General features: G+C 39.2%; 1 protein-coding gene across 1 annotated transcript in view; it reads right to left on the minus strand.

Annotated features, from left to right (window-relative positions):
• The window catches only part of LOC5576344, an 877,728-nt gene that overhangs the window by 203,588 nt on the left and 650,544 nt on the right, over positions 1–23,596 (minus strand). The window contains 5 exon segments of the mRNA XM_021837621.1: positions 6,045–6,191; positions 6,255–6,305; positions 6,308–6,626; positions 6,628–6,852; positions 6,854–6,887. Of these exon segments, the coding sequence (XP_021693313.1) occupies positions 6,045–6,191; positions 6,255–6,305; positions 6,308–6,626; positions 6,628–6,852; positions 6,854–6,887 (776 nt within the window).

Here is a 23,596-nt window from a genome sequence, read left to right on the forward strand (position 1 = left end):
ACCGGAAGATCAATGTTTTATACAGGGCGAATTTAGTTTCGGTTTGCAAGCTGCGCGGACCTAAGCTGGTTACGTAGTCCGTAAAAGGCCCTATTCGCAGCCGCAACCACGTCTTTTCACTTCGCGGGAAACGTCGTTGTCACATGTCACAAGTGTTCCAAGGTAAACAAATTCTTCAACAACTTCAAACACATCCCATCAAACACTACCTCAGCACTTACACCACCATGCCTGACTCTATCTCTACCTGCAACCATGTACTTCGTCTTGGTAGAATTGATGGTCAGGCCTATCCTCGCTGTCTCCCTCTTCAGAGGCACGAAGGCCTCTTCCACTGACCTGCGATCGATTCCAATCAGGTCTATATCGTCCGCAAAGGCCAAGGAGCATGTGCGACCTTGTGATAATAGTGCCATTTCTTTGCACGCCAGATCTCCTAATAGCACCCTCAAGTGCAATGTTGAACAGTAAATTCGAAAGTGCGTCTCCTGCTTCAATCCGTCTAACGTCACGCAACGAGGTTGACACCTCGTCTGCGATCCGAACACTTGATTTCGAACATCCAGCGTAGCACGTATCAGCCTAATTAGTTTCGCCGGAAAACCATTTTCAGACATTATCTGCCAAAGCTCATTTCTTTTCACTGAGTCGTACGCCGCCTTGAAATCAATAAACCAGATGGTGAGTCTGCAAGTTATACCCCCGGAATTTGTCTAGGATCATTCGCAAGCCTAAACATCTGGTCCTTTGTCGAACGGCCCTCAACGAAAACCCAGCTTGGTATTCGCCGACGAAGGACTCCTTCGAGCGTCTCAGTCTGTTAAACAGGATGCGCGACAGAATTTGTACGCGAATTCAGCAAGGGTAATTCCTCTGTATTGGCACACTCCAGTCTGTGCCCTTTCTTGTAGATAGGGCGGATGAGGCCATCCAACCAGCCGGTGGGCAATTCTTCGTCCTCCATACCTTCAGAAGTACTCGGTGGATCGACTGGTAAAGCTGCTCGCTTCCGTGCTTGAGAAGCTCGACCGGGATCTCGTCCTTCCCAGCAGCCTTACAGTTCTTCAGCTCGCTGATAGCCTTTTTAACCTCTCTATGGTCGGTGGTCCACAGCTAGTCGTCATCAATCTATGTTTCATCCTGTTCCTGCGCTACATTCCATTCTCGACCGTTCAACAATTGCTGGAATGTGCTCCTTCCACCTTGGCAGCCACCGCGCGTTTTATCGGTCAGCAAATTCCCTCTCGGTCATGTGCACATGGGCGGGGCACTGGGTACGGTAATTGTGGGCCGCGCACCACTTGGACCGTTGCATAAAATCTCCGCATATCATTCGGTTCATGCTTTCTTGTGCGGTCAGCTACCACACTTTCTTCGTGCTTCCTTTTCTTTCTGCGGTGGATTCGCTTTCTTCGGCTCTCGCTGCCCTGTACCGCTCTCTGTTCTGTCGGTACCGGCCACAAGCATACGGCTTCTGGCAACATTCTTCATGTCTGTCACCCTCTGGCACTCTTCATCGAACCAGTCTTCCGTCTTCGTCGTTGACCAGTGCCGATCACTTCCCGCGCCGTTGTTGTCACAGCTTCGTGGATAGGGTCCCACAGGCTGTCGACGTCTCCAGCAACGTTGACTCTTCCCAACTTCTCGTCTAGTTGCTGACGGTACTGCGCAGCTACCCCATCAGTCGACAAGCGTTGTATATTGAAGCGTAGCGTTCTGTGCGTTGCGGAACTCGTGACGCTGGATAACCGCGCCCGAATTTTAGCTACAACGAGATAAAGATCCGAGTCCGATATTAGGGCCTCGGAAGGTCCTGACATCAATGACATCTGAGAAATGTCGCCCATCAACCAGCACGTGGTCTATTTGGGAGCAGGCATCGCCACTCGGGTGTCGCCAGGTGTGTTTGCGGATATTCTTTCGTGCGAAGTAGGTACTGCTGATTGCCATCCCTCTAGCAGCAGCGAAGGTTACTAGCCGCAGGCCATTATCATTGGTAACGGAATGAAGGCTTGTAGAATGTAGAATTAGAATATGTAAAAAAAACTGAATACCCCTAAATAAACCAATTGTAAATCTAGACTTGGGTATACCCGCGCAACAGTAACGCTAATTATATAATCTCGAAATGCTATCGACTGAGGTTCTAGTTAGATCACCGGGGGATATATCGACTTCGCAGTTGCCAGGGCTATGAACAGGTCTCTTTTGGATACTTGGTCTCTATTCAGCGGCAAGTCTTTAAAAAACAGTCTCTATTGTTTAAAAGATGGTCTCTACATTCCCTTTATCCAACACAAGTGTCCCGGTAAACTTCGTCTTGCCATCAAGTAGGCTGTTGAAAAACGCTATGGATCGTCCCATACAAAATGACGTTACGTTCACGCTCGTTTTTTCAACTCTCCCGTGAATATCCTGGAATTTTTATACACACAAACACGTCGGAACACTTGACGAACAAAACGGAAAATAATCATTCAAAACGGTTGACCCGTTCATACGCCATTTCGTGACATACAAACACCACTCCATTTTTATTTATACAGAAAGAAAAAATCCATGTAAATTTCAGCGTAACTCCATCAGATCACTTATAGTTCCCCTATTTGATTACGGTGACATTTTGTTTGGGACCATTTCTAAGAAAAACTTAAAGAAATTGAATTTAGTTTTTAATGCTGCCACCAGATACGCATTTAATCTAAAAGAGATGAACATATTTCTAGTTACAATAATGCGATTCTTGGGTGTGATTTCTTTAGCCACCTTAAACTCAGAATGTGCCTTCAAACTTACAAGATTATAAATAATCCTCCGCAATATTTGCAACACTCCTTCAATTTTGCTAGATTTCACGAAATCTTTGCTGAATGTGCCTCGATGCTCTACAAACTATCTGAAAGAATCGTTTTCGACATCGAGCCATAAGATACTGGAATGAATTGCAAGAAAAGTTGCAGAAATGAAAGGAACTTTTTTTCTCTTTAAAAAGTGAAGTTACTAATTTTCTTTTCTAATGAACAGGATGTACATTGGTCTTAGGTATAACTTATTTTAGATCATCATGGTAGCATATGCTTTGAAAATCAGTATGAGATTATTTATGCTGTTATTGTATTGATAAATAAATAGATAAATAAAATAAATCATGCACATAGAGGGAATGCCAGATTTCTCGCAAAATTTACATGACGCATCGTGTAAAACTACATCAACATCATGTAAATTTATGCGACTTATCGCGTAATGGGTTAGAGTTCATGCTACATTACACCGATGTATAGCGGAAACTTACATGATGTTGTTGTAATTTTACACGAATGTAAATGATGTAAATTTGCGACAAATCTGGCATTCCCTTCATGTGCATGATTCAAACGCTGAGATTTACATGGATTTTTCTTTCTGTGATAATAGATAGATATAATAGTCTATGAAGTCATTTGTTAAGTCTTTTTGTTAATGCAAAGAATTCTAAGCAACTGAAGGTTCTTCAGAAATTTCTCGCGCATTATTCGAGAAAGATGCTTCAAGTATTTTTCTCTAGAGCTTTCTCTAGATACTCCAGACACTTCTCCAGGGAACTCTCCAGTAATGCTATTGGGAAGTTATCTCTACCATTTCTCTCAAGAACGCTTCTAGATTTTTTTTCAGCAATTTTCTTAAAAGATGGTTAGGGGAATTTTACCAGTATTTTCTAAGAAGAAATACTTTAACACTCTGACTCTTATTTATTACGCTATTTCAGAAAGTAGCGAATAAAATACTCTTAATGAATACACTGCGGAACAGTTTTTTGTCTCAAGTACCAAAATACCGCTATTTACCAAATTTAGGGTTGCTGAAATCCATTGCCGTTTTCGAAAATATCATAAAACGTCTAGATTTTGAGATATTAGCTGTTGAAAATGCAATATTTGACTATACCAGGTAACTTGCATGCCAAGTTTGACAGCTTGTATGGAAATTTATTTGCTTAATTTTCCACAGAATACAAACTTCATATGTACAACAATAATTATCAACAACATACATTGAGACACGCAAAAATGTCATTTTGTTACGCTGTGACATGGTCGTGTTTAGACAAACTGTACCAAGTGTTTTTTTAATAGTGTTAGGAAAACATACTCCAGGCATTCGACACGCATCTAAAATCTTTGCATTATTTGCTTTAATAATGGAACTTATCAATTTGATGATACATCATCTAGTCCGGTCTGTCTGAACACCGACTATATTATCCCAGGATTTTTCTACAGATAATTTTATAGTTATCGTTCACCAATTTCTTCAGTTTGTACAGGAGTTCTTAAAAAAATCTCGAGTATTTTTTATAGTTAGTTGCATTTTTACAACCTAAGCGCATTTTACGGATCCTTGTGAATTTTACTGTAATACAAATGTAAATTATATAAATGTAATACTGGGTAAATTAGAACATAGAAATTCCCTACAAATCTACAGAACGGGCGATTTTTTTGAAAATTGTATAAAATTACCATACTACAATGAAACCTCCGTGAGTCGATGTTCCATGACTCGATATCGATGCACGGAGCAATACTAAACACAAAATTTCATGGTTACTATGATGATCCCCTCATTCAGCTTTCCAAAATATTTCTGTTCCATGAATCGATATTTCCATGAGTCGATGGTCCCTTCAGATTAGAGATGGGAAAAACGGCTCATTCCAATGAACGGATATGAATCCGAATCACTCATTTTAGTGAACCAGATCTTTTGAACGGTTTAGTGGCTCAATGCTCACAAAGAAGAACGAACTGAACCGCACAGAAAAAGAGCGGTTCACTCCCTGTTGCGCGACATGTGTCGTTCCTTTCGTATTTTACTCTCATTGTTCCTATCTTTTTCCCCAGAAACACACGCACGATGCACTCGGCCGATTTCCGAATCAAAAGAAAGAAGCAAAAAATATGCTTGCTATTCAAGTGGGCACTTTTTCTCTCTATCTTACATCTTCCTGTGTGTAAGTGGGTGGGGCAAACTTGTTTTTCTATGCTGCTGAGAGCGCAGAGAGCACGGGTGCAGCGAAAAACTTTGCTTGCATGTGTAACGTGGCGTGTAAAGCAAGGCACGTATAAAGCGTTGTAACAAAGCCAAGAAACGAACAAAGGAGAATAGGGGAGAAAAGCGATTCGTTCTTTTCCGGGTCACTTTTTATCTGATCCGTGCTGATCAAATGACCGATTTCTCGTCAAAAATGAGCTACGGATCACTCGTTCTTTTGAGTGAACCGGATCTTCTGAACGGAATTCGATTCTTTTTGCCATCTCAACTTCAGATATCGATTCATGAAGGCTTGGCTTTAGCTTAATTTGCATTACCCGAACTGTTGAGCTGTTGAATATTTAAGGTGAAGATTAAACTCTCTGGTGGTGCCCAATACATCAAGTTTTCATCTTCAGTTCTCCAGATTTGACCGTGGTCATTCTAAATGACTCAGACCGGATTTTCGTAGAACGGATTACGGAATCAACGAGCCCATCACTGCTTTGTGCCGGGAATGCAACAAAGTCTATCATCTATTCGATTATTCCATCTCAGCTTCAGTATTCAATAGCAGACTTAGACGTTTTTCTCTACATACGGAATCTAAGTGAGCAAAATTGTGTCGCAATTAGGTGAGTCCCAGTCCAATAATTTTAAAAGTTTTAAGGATGCTTCTTGAGTGTTGTTTTTTTTTTTGTTCTCGGTCATCTTTCTTCAATACAACGAGTGACGAATACTGTTGCGTATGAACTTGACAAATGGATTTCTTCTCTCGTAGCTCTGTATAAGTATTTATTGCGTAGAAATGTCGATTTGTATTTCATATTTTTATGTATTGTTTTTAATCTGTATGTAATCCATTGTATTTTGTTTTCGAAAAGATATGGGGATTTCACGCCTTTTTGATTGGACTACTGTTCATGCAAAAGGGCTTTCCCCATCTTAATCCTCAGAAGACATCGATCAGTTGAGGTATGAACAATAAATTAATAAATAAATAAGTAAAAATAGTATGAAAGGTTACCTACCTTCATTGATCGTTTCCAGATGGTCGCCGCCCTCGATAATCGGTTCTATTCGCACCAGCGGATTTTGGAAGACCAGTATCGCACTCCTCTCATTTGGTGTGGTATCGAAGCAAAGCCTCACTTTGTGATCGGCCGGAAACCGTTCATCTGCAAGACAAATCCTTCCTTTTAGTATCCAAAAAATGACAAAGAATTCCAATCATCCCTTACCGTTGCACGCCAGATCCAGCTCGACCTTGGCGAATTGTACTTCCCTCTCGTTATGGCACAGGTGTGGAACTGCACGCACGAGATCAGCTCCTTCTCGTCGTGCAGCTTGTTGTTATTTGGTATGATCTGATAGCACCGGATCAGAATGTCCCCGCGCAACCGCAGCGGATGTTTGATCTCGTAGATAAACTGCCGGGTGGTGATCGGTATCACGTAGATGTCCGACGTGAACAGACACCGGACGCCCTCGTAGATTTTGACGAAACTGCGCCACTCGCTGTTGACGGTCACTGAGCGGTAGTGGAGGCATGGCGGCGATTCGACGATGATGGCCCGCAGGAACAGGGAAGCGGCGTTCATCTTGATGGTACCCGGACAGCAACCCGGAGAAGTACTTGATGTAACGCTTGTGCGAAGGGATCCGTAACGGGCCGGTTATCGACTCTAGGAATTTCTGCGTCGAATAGATGTCCAGATCGAGCCAGGTGGGCGTACGACGGCCACTGAGGTCCGCTGGGCTACCGGGAGATTGAAGGGCTTTGGTACGGTTGGATTGCGGAAAGTTGGAGCCGCATATTTTCTGATACTCCAGGTAGGCCAGCGATGGCAGTTCCAAGACGCTGCTTGTCCTCCCTGAAAGGAGAATGAAGATACAGAGGATAAGTGTTTATTTATTGGAATGGAGCTTTTTCTCTTATAAGCAAAAATTTCAATTCTCTGTTGAAATTCTGAAATGATACTGGTTTTGCCCTGGGAGGGAGGCACCGATACTACACACGAAATATAGAACAATGTTTGTTTGAACTGCAAGATAACTCCAGCTTGCCAACAACAATCAAGGCAGGCTTGGGGAAAATCGCTAGTTTTCTTTTGTTGTGTACTTTCGATTTTTTCCCGACAAACATGGAAAAAGGGCTACAGTTTTCTATGCACTAAATATTCATTTTTATTGGGAAAAGTAAAAAGATGCGTTTTTTAAATGCTTTATATTCAATCCGATTGAAAGGTGCTCACGTGACATTACTTGCATTGTGTGCATGAATTTATTTTCATTCGATTTTTGTCACTTTTTGATGAAATGCGAAATGTGTTTTAATCAGTTACGCGCTTTTTCCATGTTAGTCCAATGTTTGAGATCTGGGCTCACAGTGACAGTTCGTGACAGCGGAATCCCGGCTCACTATGACGTACAGAAATTTTGTATTGGTTTCTCCCTCCCAGGTTTTGCCTAATGGAATTAAAAAAAAAGCATTTATTTCGTTTCGAAATGCATCCAAGTGTGCCAAGATCAACAACAAATCGAAGATTTGCATCAGAGATAAATGGCCCAAAATTCAACAGGTCACGGCGCCTACTTTAAACCGAATGTTTATCTTCAATTTTGGCGCCATGCCCACCAAACGCTTGCCTTTGATGTTGATAATGATGATGATGGTTATGATTATCGATATTTGCGTAATTATTATTTTCTGATAATTAGGCATAGCCTCTCTCAAAGTGGCTACTGGCGCTGCTGGCGAGCGTAATCGAAAGGTTCACCAAGATAGTTGCCCAGGGGACCAGTCCGGTCCAAACATGGCGAAATTTACGATCCATTACCCAAAAAAAGTAAAAAGATAGTGAGAGAGTGCGCCAAAGCAAAAAAAATATTTCCAAAGAAAGAAACCATAAAATATAATTTTGTCGCTTCACAGAGATCGTGCTTGGCCACACGAACGCTCCGAAGGTTCCTGCAGCACCTTATGGCCCGGTAAGTACTGATTTTCATAAATTATGCAAAATGAATTTTGACCATTTTTGGTACCGTCGACAAGTAGATACCGGAGTCGAGAGTGCGACCTGGCTTTACCTTAGAAGCGCTCACAGTTGCATGCCAAAAACGAAGTGACCTGAGCTAGCAGCTTGGAGACTTTGGCCAATCCGGTGAGAGATACAGCGAAACGAAAGTGCTGAAAGATCCAACTAATTGGACAGCTATTGGCACTTTGGGGCAAGTTGCGAATTATGGCGCATTAAAGCTGCAGCTGACCGCTACGTGCGTTCGACCGATTGGGAACGAGGCTAGCTCTTGGAGAATTGGGGAGGGATCGAATATTCATAGTCTTTATGTTTGCTTTGCGTAAGGGGTTATTACCCCAACTTGTGTTATTGTGTTGGGATGAAAAAACTTGAAAATGATTTTTAAGCTCCTTGAAGGAAGTTTTTCAAACTTTTTGAATGAAGCTTTTGAAGCTTATAAATGAAGCTTTTCAATCTTCTTGGATGAAACTACTTGAATGAAGCTATTCAAGCTTCCTGAATGAAGCTTTTCTAGCTTCTTGAATGAAGCTTTTCGAACTTCTTGAATGAAGCTACTCAAGCTTTTTGAATGAAGCTTTTCAAGCTTCTTAATTCAAGCTTCTCAAGTCTCTTGAATATAGCTTTTCAAACTACTTTAAGGTAGTTTTTCAAGCTTATTGAATGAAGCTATTCAAGTTTTTCAAGCTTTTCAAATTTCTTGAAAGAAATTTTTCAAGTTGCTTCAATGAAGCTTTTCAAGCTTCTTGAATGAAGCCTTATAAGCTTAATGATTGGAGCTTTTAAAACTTATTGTATAAAGCTTTTCAAGCATCCTGAATAAAGCTTTTCAAGCTTATTAAATGAAGTTTTTCTTGTTTGAAGCTATTCTAGCTTTTTAAATTAAACTTTTCAAGCCTTTTGAATTGACGCTTTTCAAGCTTCTTGAATGAAGCTTTTCAAGCTTCTTGAATAGAGCTTTTTAAGCTTCTTGTATAGAGCTCAAGCTTCTTGAATGAAGTTTTTCAAGCTTCTTGTATAGAGCTCAAGCTTCTTGAATGAAGTTTTTCAAGCTTCTTGAATGAAGTTTTTCAAGCTTCTTGAATGAAGCTTTTCAAGATTCTTGAATGAAGTTTTTCAAAGCTTCTTGAATGAAACTTTTCAAGCTTCTTGAATGAAACTTTTCAAGCTTCTTCAATAGAGCTTTTCAAGCTTCTTGAATGAAGCTTTCCCAGCTTCTTGAATGCAGCTTTTCAAGCTTTTTGAATGAAGCTGTTCATGCTCCTTGAATGAAGCTTTTCAAGCTTCTGAATAAAGCTTTTCAAGCTTCTTGTATTTTTGAATGAATTCTTGAATGAAGATTTTCAAGCTTTTTGAATAAAGTTTTCCAAGTTTCTTGAATGAAACTTTTCAAGTTTATTTAATGAAGCTTTTCAAGCTTCTTGAATGCAGCTTTTTAAGATTTTTGAATGCAGCTTTTTAAGATTTTTGAATGAAGCTGTTCATGCTCCTTGAATGAAGCTTTTCAAGCTTCTTGAATGAAGCTTTTCAAGCTTCTTGAATGAAGCTTTTCAAGCTTTTTGAATGAAGCTTTTCAAGCTTCTTGAATAAGGACTTTCTAAGCTTCTTGAATCAAGATTTTCAAGCTTCATGGATGAAGCCTTTGAAGCTTCTCGAATGCAGCCTTTCAAGCTTCCTGAATGAAGCTTTTCTAGCTTCTTGAATGAAACTTTTCAACCTTTTGAATGAAGCTTTTCAAGTTTCTTGAATAAAGCTTACCAAACTTCTTGAATGAAGGTCTTCAAGCTTCTTGAATAAAGCTTTTCAAGCTTCTTGAATGAAGATTTTCAATCTTCTTGAGCGATGCTTTTCAAGCTTCTTGAATGAAGCTTTTCAAGCTTCTTGAATGAAGCTTTTCAACTTTCTTGAATGAAGCTTTTCAAGCTTCTTGAATGAAGCTTTTCAAGCTTCTTGAATGAAGCTTTTCAAGCTTCTTAAATGAAACTTTTCGAGCTTCTTGGATGTTGTTTTGCAAGCTTCTTGAATTAATCTCTTCAAGCTTCTGTAAGGAAGGGTTTTAAGTTTCTTGAAGGAAGTTTTTCAACCTCCATGGAGGAAGATGTTCAAGGTTCTTGGTAAGAGAAATTCAAAATTCTAGAAGGAAGTTTCAAAAGCAACATGGATTTTTTTAAAGCTTTATCAATGTGTATTTTTAGTTGTTCACTCAAGTATCGAGATGATTTTCAAGCTTCATAGAAAAGCATTTCCTACTAGCATGACGTTTATAAAATGTCAGCTTTTCTAGTACGCGTCATTATCATTATTGGACTATAATTAAACATGCATGCTTATTTGTCGCTATAAAATTTTAGTTCAAGCTTCTATACGAATCTTTTTAAACTTCTTTAACGAAACTTATCAACTTTTGAAAATAAGCTTGCCTTACTTCTTGAATAAAGCAGTTAAAGCTTCTTGAGCAAAACTTCTCCGGTTTTTTGAACAAAGGTTCTCAATTTACCTAGAGAAAGCTTTCAAGTATATTGGATAAAGCTTTTTTAGCTCCTTGAACGAAGCTTTTCTAGCTTCTTTAATGAAGCTTTTCATCCTTTTTAAATGAAGCTTTTCAAGCTTCTTGAATGAAGCTTTTCAAGCTTTTTGAATGAATCTTTCAAGCTTATTGAAAGTAGCTTTTCAAGTTTCTTGAATGAAGCTTACCAAACTTCTTGAATTAAGGTCTTCAAGTTTCTTAAATGAAGCTTCTTGAATGAAGATTTTCAAGCTTCTTGAGCGTTGCCGTTTATTCGCTATCATTGCGTTTAGGCCTTCAGGAATGTTCTGGACATTTTGAATCTGAAGACGAAGCAACCCGATGCAACCGTTATTCCAGTCAATGAAGGTACAGTGCTGCCATCTGGAAAAAGTTTACTCTATGCGTGAAGCGTCGAAAATTTTACCCGGCGAGGTATAGGAAGTGAAATTTCAAATGCTTATATAAAATTAACTACAATAGCTATTTAATACCTTTTCAGTACATGTTGATAAACTTTACACACTTAAATTATTTTACAGGAATTCATTAATTTCACCGTAATCTCAACAGCTGAAAAGTTCGATAAAATAAATTAAAGGTTACGGTAAATTTTTACAGTATTCGGTGAAATTTCGACGGAATTACGTTGTTTTATTTTACAGAACTGTTCAGCTGTTGAGATTACGGTGAAATTCACGGATTCCGGTAAAATAATTTAAGTATGTATAGACACATTATTTTGATTTTTATATTTTTTCCTCAATATTCTGCGGATTCTATAGCTTATCATAAGCTTCAGAGTGAAGATGCTTTTGGATTTGGTCGGCGTTTTGAATAACATGACGGAGATTGTACTTGAGGCGCCTGCGGACAAGGTCAAGTTTGAAGATCCGGATTGTGAGGCAAAGACGCTCATCGTAAGTTTTCTGGCCAACGAATGTTTGGAAGTCATTCGTGAGAAGTCGACGGCCAAAGATATGTAGGAAGCCCTAGAAGCGACGTTCGCAACCAAGTCTATTGGATCGCAACACCTGGTGGTACTGTTGCTTAGAACGTTGCCCGATCCTACGACCCACTGATAACCGCTCTGGAAAACGTTCCGGAAAAGGATCTAAAGATTGAAGTCATGAAGCAACGTTTGCTGGCCGAAGACATGAAGCGTCAAGAACGAAATGACCAAAGTGAAAGCAGCTTTCGCCGGTGATAAAACCAAGACACCCTTCAAGTTCCAGAGTAAGTGTGCCAAGCGCGGCCATTTCAAGAAGGACTGCCGGCAGAAGATCGGGACCGGCGGTGAAGCTAACGTGGTTGAAAATAAAAGAAAGGCGGTGAGCTAGATTCAGAATCAAGCGGTCACCTAGTCAACGACAGCGGTTCTGTGGTTCAGAAATTAAAGCAGCCTGTCGTGATCAACGTGGCAAAAGATGGTGATAATTTGATGCCCGTGAAGAAGCTCGTCATGGCCGGAGTACAGGCAAACTTCGGCAAGGTAGCTTTATTGAAGAAAGATGGAGAAACCATACCAATCGCCCACTTCAGCGGCGGACTATATGAACTGGAGATCGACCTGGAAGGAACAACCGCAAACTTGTGTAAATCTATGACGAACGAATTATGGCATCGGTGGCTTGGACATTTTAGCGAGCATGAAATGAACTCTAGACCCTCCAGCATGGAATGGGTCAAGCTATTTCGTAAGCTTTATTGATGGCCATACCCATTTCGCGGTGCTGTATTTGATGCGGAGGAAGTTTGAAGTCTTCAGCAAATTTCAAGAGTACAAGGCCACGGCAAAGGTCAAGTTTGGCTTGAAAACTTCAAGATTAACAGTGGATCAAGGACGTGAGTATGGTTCCAACGCACAGAAAGATTTCTATTGCAGAAAGGGGATTCAAATTGAACCAACGGTGGCTTATATAAGGCCCGGATGGTGGTGAAAGGGTATCAACAGCTCGTGGGCATCGATCATGAAGAGACCTACGCTCCCGTAGCGAATCTTACCACAATCCGAGCAGTTCTCCGCCGTCGGAGTGCACCATCGATTCCTATTTCACCTGATGGACGTCAAAGCCGCGTTCCTTCATGGTGACCTGAAGGAAAACATTTACATGGTTGTACCGGATGGCGTAGAAGCTGACCGAAACAGTGTATGCAAGCTAGAGAAGTCTTTGTACGGGTTGAAGCAGTATCCCCGCAACGGAAGACTGAATGATCAATTACTGAGAATGGGATTCACCAGGTCATGCCACGATTACTGCCTCTATACGAGATTACGAGATGCACCGAAGGGGACGAACTATACATAATAATTTACGTAGACGACCTGCTAATCGCTAAAAGGAAGCTGAGTTCAATCGTACGACTCAAGAAGGAACTATCCGCCTTATTCAAAATGACCGACTGTGGCGAGGTTCACCAATTCTTAGAAATGAAGGTCGAATACAATCGCAGTGAAGGAAGACTTCGGCTATCACAAGAAGCTCAAGTAGTGAAAATTCTACAACGGTTCGGGATGGTGAACTGCAATTCATGCAAAACTCTAATAGAAAAAGGACTTCAATTGAAGTATGACGGACCATCAACGAACCAGCCATATAGAGAGCTGTTGGGTAGCGTAATGTACACCATGTTCGTCTGGACATCTGCTGGCGATCATTGAAGCGGATCGTACGTTACATTCAAGGAACAATGGGACTTTGTCTGGAATTCAAGCATGACGAAAATGCAGCACCACAGGGTTGATTTGCGGATGCAGATAGGATGATAACGAGGATCGAAAGTCGGTGAGTGGCTTCATATTCAAGGTCTTTAATGCTACCGTATCATGGTCTAGCAAAAAGCAAACGACAGTAGCGACATCTTCAAGCAAAGCAGAGTACGTCGCTCTGTATCCTTGCACTAAACGATTGAGAGGGGGTAAAGACGAAGCAACCCGATGCAACCGTTGTTCAAGTCGCAGTAGCCTACACTTTGTACTTATCATTTTATTGTGTCATTCCAAACTCAAACCTCGAAATTTAAAGACGTGTTTGCTTGAAACTTTGAAAATAATCTAATAGCAGGAGCTTTGAAGTAAGTAACATTTGATGATCGATTAAGTTTAATAATATAGTTGAATCTTTCCGATGAAGCATCATAACTTCGTCTGTAATTCTCAAATGGTTGGTTTGGTTAATTCCAAAAAGTATGAATAAGAGACTCAATGCCATGAACATTTTATTGAACGCAATTTGTGGTTCATTGAAGTAACGAAACAAAAAGTCGCTCTTGTCATGGTCGCCATATCTTGCTGCTCTAACGGTCGCCATGTTTAATAATGATAATAATGAATCTTTGAGATTAAAGCAACGAAATTTTCGTCTGAAAAGGAAATGAAACCATTAAAAATATCTTTTGTCTTATATGGTCGCCATATTTTGTTATTTTGACAATTCGAGAGTGCAACTCAAATCGAATTCATGATGCAATAAACAGGCCGTAATTACATTTGTTAACAAGTTCAGTTAATGTAATTTTATTTAGTTCGACGAAATCCTTTAGGTAGGGGAAGATGGGGTAAGGCCGCCCGCCTAAGCAATTTAATTCATATGTCAAAATCAAGCACCAATAAAACTTTTTTCGACGCAGCATATTGTTTTTTGAAGCCTTAAGCATGATCAAAACATATCACAAGTGTTGTATTCGTAATAAAATATTCATTTCTTGAAGCTGGAAAAAGTGATTTCTTATCACGGGGTAAAACCGCCCACCCACGGGGTAAAAGCGATCACCACGATTTTCGTGCACAATTTTACGAAAAAATATATCAGTTCCTTGTAATTCTTTAAAGTATAATGTTTAATGAATTCTACATTGATGAACGTCAATATTGAATTATGTTTAGGGTTCATTAATTAAAAAAACTTAGATATATACTTAGCATCACCTTAAAACACCCAAATTTTAGAAAAATATGCGGATTAGGCTTGTATTTTTAATAAAATGATTACATAATTATTTCATTTTACTTGAATAGTAATGCACAACGTAGTTATAAATTTTAAAATGGTTTAGATATTTTATTTGATATAAATTAGGGGTGGCGGTCTCATCCCATTCATAGTGGTCGGTTTTACCCCGCTTGCGCAATTTTTACAACTTTGCCCTTATTTCAAGGCTTCGTAGCCGTGCGGTTAGTCGTTTAGGCGTACTGTGCTATGGAGTGTGGGTTCGATTCCCGCCCCAGTCGGAGAAAACTTTTCGTCGAAGTTCACTGGTCCACTGGTCGTTCCGTGTGTCCGTTGTCTAATGTTAGTTATGTTCAGTCTGTGCAGCCGTTGGCTGAAGGCGGTGTAAATTGACTTTCTTTTTCTTTTAATATTTACAATTCATATTTCATTTCACTGAAGCATATTTCACATTTCTGTTAAAGCATGGACGGCTAATTTGTTATATTTTTACAAAAAAAATCCCTTCCGAAATCGTTAAGTGAACATCTGTTAAATTTAGATCAAATTCAATATCGACGAGCAGAAACTTTGTTTTTGATATTTGGTATGAACATTTTAATGTAAAATCACACTAAATTATTCGTAATGTCAAAAATCTTGTGTTTATGAAAAGTGCTTGATGAAGTTTTAAGAAAACTGCCAAACTGAAGGTGATCCGTCTGACCCCGGCGGGCGCTCTTACCCTGTCTTCCCCTACAAGGTAGCCTTATTTATCTTTATCATTATTTGCAGCCCGAGGCTGGCTCATCTCTGCTCAGTTATTCAGGGCTCAACTTTCATTTTTGTTGTTCAAAATACAAATTGATGATTTCTTACGTATTAAAACTAAGTATAAAAAGGAGCCATTGCACTCGAGCCTTATAGGTAAGGTATTTTTATCTTATATAGGATAGACAGGGGGACTTCATAGTAACTCATCCGAGAGGAAATGCAATTTTAAATTTGGAATCTGTCATTTTTATTCATTTTTTTCTGGTCCTATCAAAAATTACCTTCACGCACAACCCATCATCATAGCCAACTCGCACGTCCACGTCCGTTCTGGTGGGTCGGCATGGCATAGCGGCGTCTCAAATTTACTTTTTATAGCCTTGGCGGTGTGACCGACCGGACGGAACACGCACATAATTCTTCCTCCGCATTGCTCACTCGCAAGTACATACCCCTTCAACCCTTATAGGCACGTACCCACCTTTATGCGGCGTATGTTTTGGCAGTTTATTTATTTAACTCTGATGTTTGGTGTTTTGCCGCCCTCCGGCGACCATCGCCCCATCGCTGTCATGGAGAATTGACTTGCAGTGCACTTCTCCGTTGCCGCCGCCGGTGTATTAATTTACATACGGACGAGAGCCCAAAGTGCATTTTATTTCGTTCCAGCTGTGCCAAAGTTGTTGTCGTCGTCGTTAGTCGTTTCGAACGTAATCGATTAAAGGCGTGTTCCGATACTGCCGAAAATAAGCTCACCGAAAGTATCAATTATGGGGCCACAGAGCTGTTTCATAAATAATTCATGTGCAGCGGCGGCAGTGTGCAAAATCTGATTATCACCGTACGGCCACAATATACTCTAAAAATTTGATTAAATTCCAGTTTCTTAAATTAATGTTTGCATTGGCCAAGGTGGTTGTTAAAATATTTGCATTTAGATGAACGAGCACCGACCGAACGATCGGTCGGGGTCAGTTCGGGGTCCGATCAACTGACACGCCCGCAAGTATGCAATTTTTCTCCGGTTGGCACTTGACTTCGACTGCACATGGAGGGTTTATCTTTCCGGTAGTCGGACCTCATCTGCAATGCAGATGCGATAGGAAAGCTCTAGCTCTAACTCGAACGGGAGACAACCGTAAATTATCGGGCTCCGTTTGGTTGGAGGATTCACCTCAAATTAAATTATCGGGCAGTAGTTGGAACGGTGCCATTGAACATGCATTGCATTGCCACTGTTGACTTGTGACCTCAACACAGTAAAAACTATATAAGCAACATTCCAGTAGTTCACAAACAATTGTAGTCATCTAACTCCGATCTCCGAACGCGACTAACATGCACCTTCAGAGCACGGTAGTGGTGGAATCGGAATGATGGACGATTATCAGCTTCACCTTAACTTGCACAGCTATTCGTACCACCCAGTTAAGTGATAGGTGTAGTCAGAGAAGAGCATCGAATTTCTCCTGGAATCGAAATCGAATCGAAATCGAATCGAAATCGAATCGAAAATCGAATCGAAATCGAATCGAAATCGAATCGAATCGAAATCGAATCGAAATCGAATCGAAATCGAATCGAAATCGAATCGAAATCGAATCGAAATCGAAATCGAAATCGAATCGAAATCGAATCGAAATCGAATCGAAATCGAATCGAAATCGAATCGAAATCGAATCGAAATCGAATCGAAATCGAATCGAAATCGAATCGAAATCGAATCGAAATCGAATCGAAATCGAATCGAAATCGAATCGAAATCGAATCGAAATCGAATCGAAATCGAATCGAAATCGAATCGAAATCGAATCGAAATCGAATCGAAATCGAATCGAAATCGAATCGAAAATCGAATCGAATCGAATCGAATCGAAATCGAATCGAAATCGAATCGAAATCGAATCGAAATCGAATCGAAATCGAATCGAAATCGAATCGAAATCGAATCGAAATCGAATCGAATCGAATCGAAAATCGAATCGAAATCGAAATCGAAATCGAATCGAAATCGAATCGAAATCGAATCGAAATCGAATCGAAATCGAATCGAAATCGAATCGAAATCGAATCGAAATCGAATCGAAATCGAATCGAAATCGAATCGAAATCGAATCGAAATCGAATCGAAATCGAATCGAAATCGAATCGAAATCGAATCGAAATCGAATCGAAATCGAATCGAAATCGAATCGAAATCGAATCGAAATCGAATCGAAATCGAATCGAAATCGAATCGAAATCGAATCGAAATCGAATCGAAATCGAATCGAAATCGAATCGAAATCGAATCGAAATCGAATCGAAATCGAATCGAAATCGAATCGAAATCGAATCGAAATCGAATCGAAATCGAATCGAAATCGAATCGAAATCGAATCGAAATCGAATCGAAATCGAATCGAAATCGAATCGAAATCGAATCGAAATCGAATCGAAATCGAATCGAAATCGAATCGAAATCGAATCGAAATCGAATCGAAATCGAATCGAAATCGAATCGAAATCGAATCGAAATCGAATCGAAATCGAATCGAAATCGAATCGAAATCGAATCGAAATCGAATCGAATCGAATCGAATCGAAATCGAATCGAAATCGAATCGAAATCGAATCGAAATCGAATCGAAATCGAATCGAAATCGAATCGAAATCGAATCGAAATCGAATCGAAATCGAATCGAAATCGAATCGAAATCGAATCGAAATCGAATCGAAATCGAATCGAAATCGAATCGAAATCGAATCGAAATCGAATCGAAATCGAATCGAAATCGAATCGAAATCGAATCGAAATCGAATCGAAATCGAATCGAAATCGAATCGAAATCGAATCGAAATCGAATCGAAATCGAATCGAAATCGAATCGAAATCGAATCGAATCGAATCGAATCGAATCGAAATCGAATCGAAATCGAATCGAAATCGAATCGAAATCGAATCGAAATCGAATCGAAATCGAATCGAAATCGAATCGAAATCGAATCGAAATCGAATCGAAATCGAATCGAAATCGAATCGAAATCGAATCGAAATCGAATCGAAATCGAATCGAAATCGAATCGAAATCGAATCGAAATCGAATCGAAATCGAATCGAAATCGAATCGAAATCGAATCGAAATCGAATCGAAATCGAATCGAAATCGAATCGAAATCGAATCGAAATCGAATCGAAATCGATCGAAATCGAATCGAAATCGAATCGAAATCGAATCGAAATCGAATCGAAATCGAATCGAATCGAATCGAATCGAAATCGAATCGAAATCGAATCGAAATCGAATCGAAATCGAATCGAAATCGAATCGAAATCGAATCGAAATCGAATCGAAATCGAATCGAAATCGAATCGAAATCGAATCGAAATCGAATCGAAATCGAATCGAAATCGAATCGAAATCGAATCGAAATCGAATCGAAATCGAATCGAAATCGAATCGAAATCGAATCGAAATCGAATCGAAATCGAATCGAAATCGAATCGAAATCGAATCGAAATCGATCGAAATCGAATCGAAATCGAATCGAAATCGAATCGAATCGAATCGAAATCGAATCGAATCGAATCGAATCGAAATCGAATCGAAATCGAATCGAAATCGAATCGAAATCGAATCGAAATCGAATCGAAATCGAATCGAAATCGAATCGAAATCGAATCGAAATCGAATCGAAATCGAATCGAAATCGAATCGAAATCGAATCGAAATCGAATCGAAATCGAATCGAAATCGAATCGAAATCGAATCGAATCGAATCGAAATCGAATCGAAATCGAATCGAAATCGAATCGAAATCGAATCGAAATCGAATCGAAATCGAATCGAAATCGAATCGAAATCGAATCGAAATCGAATCGAAATCGAATCGAAATCGAATCGAAATCGAATCGAAATCGAATCGAAATCGAATCGAAATCGAATCGAAATCGAATCGAAATCGAATCGAAATCGAATCGAAATCGAATCGAAATCGAATCGAAATCGAATCGAAATCGAATCGAAATCGAATCGAAATCGAATCGAAATCGAATCGAAATCGAATCGAAATCGAATCGAAATCGAATCGAAATCGAATCGAAATCGAATCGAAATCGAATCGAAATCGAATCGAAATCGAATCGAAATCGAATCGAAATCGAATCGAAATCGAATCGAAATCGAATCGAAATCGAATCGAAATCGAATCGAAATCGAATCGAAATCGAATCGAAATCGAATCGAAATCGAATCGAAATCGAATCGAAATCGAATCGAAATCGAATCGAAATCGAATCGAAATCGAATCGAAATCGAATCGAAATCGAATCGAAATCGAATCGAAATCGAATCGAAATCGAATCGAATCGAATCGAAATCGAATCGAAATCGAATCGAAATCGAATCGAAATCGAATCGAAATCGAATCGAAATCGAATCGAAATCGAATCGAAATCGAATCGAAATCGAATCGAAATCGAATCGAAATCGAATCGAAATCGAATCGAAATCGAATCGAAATCGAATCGAAATCGAATCGAAATCGAATCGAAATCGAATCGAAATCGAATCGAAATCGAATCGAAATCGAATCGAAATCGAATCGAAATCGAATCGAAATCGAATCGAAATCGAATCGAAATCGAATCGAAATCGAATCGAAATCGAATCGAAATCGAATCGAAATCGAATCGAAATCGAATCGAAATCGAATCGAATCGAAATCGAATCGAAATCGAATCGAAATCGAATCGAAATCGAATCGAAATCGAATCGAAATCGAATCGAAATCGAATCGAAATCGAATCGAAATCGAATCGAAATCGAATCGAAATCGAATCGAAATCGAATCGAAATCGAATCGAAATCGAATCGAAATCGAATCGAATCGAAATCGAATCGAAATCGAATCGAAATCGAATCGAAATCGAATCGAAATCGAATCGAATCGAAATCGAATCGAAATCGAATCGAAATCGAATCGAAATCGAATCGAAATCGAATCGAAATCGAATCGAAATCGAATCGAAATCGAATCGAAATCGAATCGAAATCGAATCGAAATCGAATCGAAATCGAATCGAAATCGAATCGAAATCGAATCGAAATCGAATCGAAATCGAATCGAAATCGAATCGAAATCGAATCGAAATCGAATCGAAATCGAATCGAAATCGAATCGAAATCGAATCGAAATCGAATCGAAATCGAATCGAAATCGAATCGAAATCGAATCGAAATCGAATCGAAATCGAATCGAAATCGAATCGAAATCGAATCGAAATCGAATCGAAATCGAATCGAAATCGAATCGAAATCGAATCGAAATCGAATCGAAATCGAATCGAAATCGAATCGAAATCGAATCGAAATCGAATCGAAATCGAATCGAAATCGAATCGAAATCGAATCGAAATCGAATCGAAATCGAATCGAATCGAAATCGAATCGAAATCGAATCGAAATCGAATCGAAATCGAATCGAAATCGAATCGAAATCGAATCGAAATCGAATCGAAATCGAATCGAAATCGAATCGAAATCGAATCGAAATCGAATCGAAATCGAATCGAAATCGAATCGAAATCGAATCGAAATCGAATCGAAATCGAATCGAAATCGAATCGAAATCGAATCGAAATCGAATCGAAATCGAATCGAAATCGAATCGAAATCGAATCGAAATCGAATCGAAATCGAATCGAAATCGAATCGAAATCGAATCGAAATCGAATCGAAATCGAATCGAAATCGAATCGAAATCGAATCGAAATCGAATCGAAATCGAATCGAAATCGAATCGAAATCGAATCGAAATCGAATCGAAATCGAATCGAAATCGAATCGAAATCGAATCGAAATCGAATCGAAATCGAATCGAAATCGAATCGAAATCGAATCGAAATCGAATCGAAATCGAATCGAAATCGAATCGAAATCGAATCGAAATCGAATCGAAATCGAATCGAAATCGAATCGAAATCGAATCGAAATCGAATCGAAATCGAATCGAAATCGAATCGAAATCGAATCGAAATCGAATCGAAATCGAATCGAAATCGAATCGAAATCGAATCGAAATCGAATCGAAATCGAATCGAAATCGAATCGAAATCGAATCGAATCGAAATCGAATCGAAATCGAATCGAAATCGAATCGAAATCGAATCGAAATCGAATCGAAATCGAATCGAAATCGAATCGAAATCGAATCGAAATCGAATCGAAATCGAATCGAATCGAATCGAAATCGAATCGAAATCGAATCGAAATCGAATCGAAATCGAATCGAAATCGAATCGAAATCGAATCGAAATCGAATCGAAATCGAATCGAAATCGAATCGAAATCGAATCGAAATCGAATCGAAATCGAATCGAAATCGAATCGAAATCGAATCGAAATCGAATCGAATCGAAATCGAATCGAAATCGAATCGAAATCGAATCGAAATCGAATCGAAATCGAATCGAAATCGAATCGAAATCGAATCGAAATCGAATCGAATCGAAATCGAATCGAAATCGAATCGAAATCGAATCGAAATCGAATCGAAATCGAATCGAAATCGAATCGAAATCGAATCGAAATCGAATCGAAATCGAATCGAAATCGAATCGAAATCGAATCGAAATCGAATCGAAATCGAATCGAAATCGAATCGAAATCGAATCGAAATCGAATCGAAATCGAATCGAAATCGAATCGAAATCGAATCGAAATCGAATCGAAATCGAATCGAAATCGAATCGAAATCGAATCGAAATCGAATCGAATCGAATCGAAATCGAATCGAAATCGAATCGAAATCGAATCGAAATCGAATCGAATCGAATCGAAATCGAATCGAATCGAAATCGAATCGAAATCGAATCGAAATCGAATCGAAATCGAATCGAAATCGAATCGAAATCGAATCGAAATCGAATCGAAATCGAATCGAAATCGAATCGAAATCGAATCGAAATCGAATCGAAATCGAATCGAAATCGAATCGAAATCGAATCGAAATCGAATCGAAATCGAATCGAAATCGAATCGAAATCGAATCGAAATCGAATCGAAATCGAATCGAAATCGAATCGAATCGAATCGAATCGAAATCGAATCGAAATCGAATCGAAATCGAATCGAAATCGAATCGAAATCGAATCGAAATCGAATCGAAATCGAATCGAAATCGAATCGAAATCGAATCGAAATCGAATCGAAATCGAATCGAAATCGAATCGAAATCGAATCGAAATCGAATCGAAATCGAATCGAAATCGAATCGAAATCGAATCGAATCGAAATCGAATCGAAATCGAATCGAAATCGAATCGAAATCGAATCGAAATCGAATCGAAATCGAATCGAAATCGAATCGAAATCGAATCGAAATCGAATCGAAATCGAATCGAAATCGAATCGAAATCGAATCGAAATCGAATCGAAATCGAATCGAAATCGAATCGAAATCGAATCGAAATCGAATCGAAATCGAATCGAAATCGAATCGAAATCGAATCGAAATCGAATCGAAATCGAATCGAAATCGAATCGAAATCGAATCGAAATCGAATCGAAATCGAATCGAAATCGAATCGAATCGAAATCGAATCGAAATCGAATCGAAATCGAATCGAAATCGAATCGAATCGAATCGAAATCGAATCGAAATCGAATCGAAATCGAATCGAAATCGAATCGAAATCGAATCGAAATCGAATCGAATCGAATCGAATCGAATCGAAATCGAATCGAAATCGAATCGAAATCGAATCGAAATCGAATCGAAATCGAATCGAAATCGAATCGAAATCGAATCGAAATCGAATCGAAATCGAATCGAAATCGAATCGAAATCGAATCGAATCGAAATCGAATCGAAATCGAATCGAAATCGAAATCGAATCGAAATCGAATCGAAATCGAATCGAAATCGAATCGAAATCGAATCGAATCGAATCGAAATCGAATCGAAATCGAATCGAAATCGAATCGAAATCGAATCGAAATCGAATCGAAATCGAATCGAAATCGAATCGAAATCGAATCGAAATCGAATCGAAATCGAATCGAAATCGAATCGAAATCGAATCGAAATCGAATCGAAATCGAATCGAAATCGAATCGAAATCGAATCGAAATCGAATCGAAATCGAATCGAAATCGAATCGAAATCGAATCGAAATCGAATCGAAATCGAATCGAAATCGAATCGAAATCGAATCGAAATCGAATCGAAATCGAATCGAAATCGAATCGAAATCGAATCGAAATCGAATCGAAATCGAATCGAAATCGAATCGAATCGAAATCGAATCGAAATCGAATCGAAATCGAATCGAAATCGAATCGAAATCGAATCGA

Source organism: Aedes aegypti, chromosome 1 (assembly GCF_002204515.2).
Source record: "Aedes aegypti strain LVP_AGWG chromosome 1, AaegL5.0 Primary Assembly, whole genome shotgun sequence".
NCBI classification, from domain to species: Eukaryota; Metazoa; Arthropoda; class Insecta; order Diptera; family Culicidae; genus Aedes; species Aedes aegypti.